Source organism: Dendropsophus ebraccatus, chromosome 1 (assembly GCF_027789765.1).
Source record: "Dendropsophus ebraccatus isolate aDenEbr1 chromosome 1, aDenEbr1.pat, whole genome shotgun sequence".
Classification (NCBI taxonomy): domain Eukaryota; kingdom Metazoa; phylum Chordata; class Amphibia; order Anura; family Hylidae; genus Dendropsophus; species Dendropsophus ebraccatus.
Window position 1 is genome coordinate 70,349,549 of NC_091454.1, and position 6,000 is coordinate 70,355,548.

At 48.0% G+C, this 6,000-nt stretch overlaps 1 protein-coding gene across 1 annotated transcript in view; it reads right to left on the reverse strand.

The window, feature by feature from the left end:
- FBXO38 (F-box protein 38) overlaps positions 1-5,775 on the reverse strand; it is a 44,245-nt gene extending 38,470 nt beyond the window's left edge. The window contains exons 1-2 of the mRNA XM_069972469.1: positions 5,667-5,775; positions 931-1,088 (exon numbers count right to left, since the gene is read on the reverse strand). Of these exons, the coding sequence (XP_069828570.1) occupies positions 931-1,058 (128 nt within the window). The 5' untranslated portion in view covers positions 1,059-1,088; positions 5,667-5,775. The remainder of the gene's footprint in view (positions 1-930; positions 1,089-5,666) is intronic.
- Positions 5,776-6,000: the final 225 nt, after the last annotated feature.

Genomic DNA, 6,000 nt, shown 5'->3' on the forward strand with positions numbered 1-6,000 from the left:
CTCGAGAGTGACAGCCCACTGAGCCAATCAATGACTAAGGCGTCCAGTAATTGGCTCAGCGGGCTATCACTCCCAAGTCTAGTTCCTCTCGGAAGTGGAGGCAGCTGCAATAAGCGGGGGATACCGAAGACCTGTAGGACGACATCAGAGGGAAAGCCGAGTTAACCATGGGCTCTTCTTGTTTTCTATATAACAGCAGCTACATATTAAAAGTTGTCTAAAGCTGAACAACTCCTTTAGGTCACATTCAAACATTGCGTAAGGCGTCTGTAATTGCAGACAGGCAGCACTACCAGCCCATTGGTTTAAATGGCCCCATTTACACATCTCTATGTGTTATGGGGCTGTGATCCTTTTACAGGTTTACATTTACAGGTCCATATGCATATAGGGCCGTGATCCTGTACAAAATAGGTCTGTGTATTGCAGACAACCTATGGCTACCTTCGGATGCACTTTTTATAGTTAGACGTCTGAGGCTATGAACAGCCTATGGAATATGTGAATGTGGCCCAAGTCTTCAGATAGAAACTGGGCTATGAAAGTTAGGGCTTATTCACATCATGATTTGTGCCTTTTCGAGCGTATGAGTTTTGACTTGGATTGAGCAGCATGGATTGCACCACTTTTCGGTCTGACCTCAGAAAATAACCTGGATGTGACTATGCCCGGGACACCAAAATAAATATGGTCCATGCACATTTGAGCCGAGACTCTGCAAATCATTTTGAGGGTTTCCTGACGTATCTCTGTCTCTGCAGGCACAAATTGCGATGTGAACTATGCTTTATGACACATTTATCATCAAATACATCCTTCCAGGCCATACTGACTCAAAACAAGAAAATTGACAGCCAAGATTATTAACCACATTGCACAGAAAGTTTTATCAAATATGAGATCACGTAATTCTAAGTAGAAAAGACTTACTTAAATATATGACAAAGCACTTCATGGGACAGCTGATTCATGTAATCCTTAGGATCACCGGATTTGCCATTCTCTACACCATCAGCAGTTGTTTTGCATGGTTTCACAGATTTCCGACGGGGCCCCATGTTTGAACCCTTAATCTCTAAACAATTTTCCTAGAAAAGTAGGAGCCAAAAGGTAACAGAATTTCAAAACAGTGTAAAAGAACAAAGAAAACAATAGCTACATTTTATACAAAGTAAGAAGAAATAAAAAAAAAAAAAAAAAACAGTCCCATGTGTTAATTGTATATTTAGAGCCAAGGAACAGATCAGAACCCATCCTGTTAGTTTAGGAAAATCTTTTCCAATTATTATTATTTTTTATAGAAACCAGTCATCGCTTTCATGCTGCCTGAACCATCGTTGTGTCCCCCAGGGGCTTTTGACTGCCCTGCCAGCCTCTCTCCTTATACCCAAACAGGGAGAGATCAATCAAACAAGGATGGTAGAGCAGGAAAAATCCACCAGGGACTGAACCTGTGGTCCAGGCAGCATTAAAGTGATGACAGGTTCGCTGTAAAATGGGAAATCCTATTTAACTGAAAGTGCAATCCATATTAGTCAGTTTGGGGCACACTCCTGTCATCCCTGCCGATCATCAGGATATAAGGGGTATGGAGCTTAGTGCAAACCACTGGAGCTGTTAATCACTTGGATGATTCAGGAGAAGGCCCACACAATCAATGGCATGTGTCATTGTATATTACATCTGATATGCAACAGCCAGGACGGATGTAACGCCAAACCCTGCCATTTAAATCATTAGATAGAATTATCATTAGCTTTAAATCATTAGATACTTAATTATCCTTTTTTACCAGACAACCCTTTAATGGTCTCCTGATGAAGCTTTTATTGTACTGGGAAAACACACTGGGGCCTTTCATATTTGTTTGTTGGTTTTAGAAAAATTTTACATGTTGGTTGCAAGGAACTTATACCCACTTATACCCGACCTCTTTGACCATAAGGGTTTCCAACATGGCAACTGGCATTCTGCTGGGAAAATAATGCTGCGCTACTCTGTCCGGGATTTTTGCCAGAATATGTGAGGGAGGCTCTTAATGGAACCTCTAATGCAGTAAGGCCTGAACATGCCCTTACTGTTCTCTTCAATAGAAACAGTACCACGTGATCCTACTCAGCCAATCATTATAAGTGACGGGGCACGCCATACAATCTGTGACATCAAAACAGGAAGCACTACTTTTTTGGGATACAGTGGATACAGCTTGGGATACAGTGGATACAGCTGTGCCCATTAGTTTAACATTAGCAAAGCAGGCAGATATTCTTATTTAACCTCTTAAGGACCAGCGGTTTTTATTAGTTTTTTGTGGGGTAAGTTTTATGCCACTATTTAAGGTAAAACATATATCCAGATTTTTTTTTTAATTATTTTAACATGCCATTCTAATGATGCTGGTCTCGCTGCTCAGGGCTTAGGCCCCCTTCACACGTCCGGAAAAACCACCCGGATTTCCTATCAGGAAATCCAGACGCATAGACTTTCATTGGACACGGACACCCTTCCAGAATTTACCGGAAGGGTGTCCGTTCCGGAAAATAGGACCGGATTTTTTAGAACCGGTCCTATTTTCGTCCGGAAATCCGGCCCGGACGCCCCCATAGGAGTCTATGGGAGCGCCCGGGCCCCGGACGCCTTCCTGATGCACATCAGGAAAGCGTCCGGAGTTCCACTCACCTTCCGCCTCTGCCCCGGCCTCCTGCTGCCTCTTCGTCCGCATCCTTGTCTGCAGGTACCCCCGGCGGCCACTCGCGTCACCCAGGCACCCCCGCACGGCCACTCGCGGCACCCCCGCACCCCCCCGTGGCCACTCGCGGCACCCCCCGAACCCTCCCCCCCCCTTCCCACGGCCACTCGCGGCACCCGCCCCCCCCCCCCCCCCCCCCCCGGCGGCCAGGAGACCAGGACAGGTGAGATTAAAACTCCCATCATGCTCTGCTGGCAGGCCATGATGGGAGTTGTACCTCTGCAGCCTGTGGCCATCCAGGTTGCAGAAGTACAACTCCCACCATGCCCCTGCTGACAAGTCATGATGGGAGTTGTACTTCTGCAGCCTGTGGCCATCCAGGTTGCAGAAGTACAACTCCCACCATGCCTTGCTGACAGACCATGATGGGAGTTGTGCTTCTGCAGCCTGTGGCCATCCAGGTTGCAGAAGTACAACTCCCACCATGCCCTGCTGACAGGTCATGATGGGAGTTGTGCTTCTGCAGCCTGTGGCCATCCAGGTTGCAGAAGTACAACTCCCACCATGCCCTGCTGACAGACCATGATGGGAGTTGTGCTTCTGCAGCCTGTGGCCATCCAGGTTGCAGAAGTACAACTCCCACCATGCCTTGCTGACAGACCATGATGGGAGTTGTGCTTCTGCAGCCTGTGGCCATCCAGGTTGCAGAAGTACAACTCCCACCATGCCCTGCTGACAGGCCATGATGGGAGTTGTGCTTCTGCAGCCTGTGGCCATCCAGGTTGCAGAAGTACAACTCCCACCATGCCCTGCTGACAGGTGATGATGGGAGTTGTGCTTCTGCAGCCTGTGGCCATGCAGGTTGCAGAAGTACAACTCCCATCATGCCCTGCAACCTGGGTGGCCACAGACTGCAGAAGTACAATTCCCATCATGACCTGTCAGCCGGGAATGATGGGAGTTGTAGTTCTGCAAGCTGTGACCATCCAGTTTGCATCTCCCATCATGTCCTATTTTTTTCTTCTCATCAGGAAATCCTGAAGGTTTTTCCTGATGGTTTCCTGATGGTTTCCTGAAGGTAAAAACGGATTACTGTCAGGAAATCCTGATACTATCCTGATGACATTTGAGGTTTCCTGATCAGGATTTCCTGACAGTAAAAACTGACACGGATGTGTGAATGGGGCCTAAAAACTGACACGGACGTGTGAATGGGGCCTTACCATTCTTGGTTTCCGACACACATGAAATGCCTACTCAGCAGATCACGGGTCGCAGTGGTGTCTTAAGTACAGTACTACACTTTATGCTACTGACCATAAGCTCAGTATGATAACTGCAATACTGAATTTATATATCATTTTACAGTTTCCACAATAAAAACGCATCTCCATACTTCCACCAGCAGAGCATTTTGAGCTCTAAGGGCAGGTTCACACTGAGGAATTTTTGCGGATAAATTCCACCGAATTCCGTTGCTAGAACGTGCTCACGGCCGCGCGCCTTTCCGCCGCCTCCATAGACACCATTCTATGGGCCGGCTGATTCCGCTATCCGCAGAAAGAATTGACATGTGCCCGGCCGTGAACGCGTACAGGCAACGGTATTTGGCGGAATTTATCCGTGAGAATTCCGTAGTCTGAACCTGCCCTAAGGCAAACTTAGGGCATACATTAGGCAACTGGTTGCTGTGACAATCTATTGGCACCCTGTGATCACATTATGGGGGGCTACTAGAATCGCTAGTCGCTTTGTCTAAGGATACCATTACACGGGCAGACTGCGCCCTGCACCCATCATTTTAGCTTGTTTACTGGACCTATTAGACGGCCTGATTATCGGGCAGTTAGGGCTGCATAAACATTGTTAGCGATGTCCATGCAGACCTTGCCCAAACACTTGGACACCTTACCTCTCCCTGCTCCTGTCAGCTGTCAGACCGTTCAGCCGCCAAGAACAGGAAGCTGTGGAGCACAGGAGAAAAGACAAGGAGCAGGGAGGTAAGGTGTGAGGTGTTTAGGTAAGCGTCAGTGCCCAACAATTTTAGGTCCAAACCTAAAACAACGATCAGCCGATGATCGCTGTCATCGGCTGGTCAGTCTTTATTACACGGTGCGATAAACGTCCCAATTCTGCCAATTATCGCTCTAAGGCTGCACACACACACACCTATAATATATGGTCCGCGAGAGGACTGTATATCACGGACTGAACTCTTGACCTGTTAAGTAACGCTGGCATCATAATTTGTTATGCTAGAGAGATCCGAAAAAAACTTTTCTTTGCTGCTGAACTGACATGGCTGTATCGATACAGAAGCAAATGGTTAACTGTTTCAGAGCTTTCAGCCATCATAACTAATCATGATGGCAGCATTTCCTAACAGGTCGAGAGTTTGGTTTGTGACATAGAGTCAGCCGGTGGACGGTATATCATGGACGTGTGCAGGCATCTCCTTACATGCCGAGGTCATTGACCACAGCATCCAGTGGGATAAATAGCCGGGATCAGTGTTACCTCTGATCCTGGTTGTCACATAAGGGCATCAGCTGTAGGTTACACCTGACCTCTGCCAGTGGCTTAGGCTCAGCTACTGAGCACACACCAACATTGTGCCATAAACATATGGCAAATTGTACACCTTGCACAGTGCCATAGTATGCAGCTCAGCACTGCAGGGTCTGCTGGGACTTGTAGTGACAAAGCATCTACAGCTACACAAACAGCCTAACCCAATGGTCACGTGATGTCACCTCCTGGTGTACAAGGAGCCCACCCACCATGTGATGGCTGACAGCTCCCTTGTTTGCTGTAATAACTTTTTACTATAAACAATAAGGAGCTAAAGGGAAAACATGACGTAAAGCAGCATGACAAGTGTAGTGAAGCAGAGCACGACAGTACAGCACCAAGCGCCCGTACCAGAGTGTTACCCTACTAACAGGGACCCAGCCGCTACCAGCTCCCCAGTCTTTACCTTCCTGCTCGGTAACGAGCCGGCCCCGGGCCGTGCAGCTGCTGCGGTTCTCTGGGTACCGGAAACACAACGGAAGAGGCTAGAATAGAGTGGCTCCTGCTAGGTATGATGTCACAGTGGGGGCGGGGCCTCATGGAGGAAGGGGCGCGGATTCACAGTGACTAATGTGCAGGCTGTACAGAGCGGCAACAACAAGATGGAGGCGGCAGCATCAGTGAGTGTTATGTGGGACTGTGCAGAAAGCAGCGCGCTTGTTAGGCAGGAAGGAACAAGATGAAGACTGTATTGGAGAGGCTGAGGGGACGATGTGTTACATGGGACTGTGTGTTGAGGG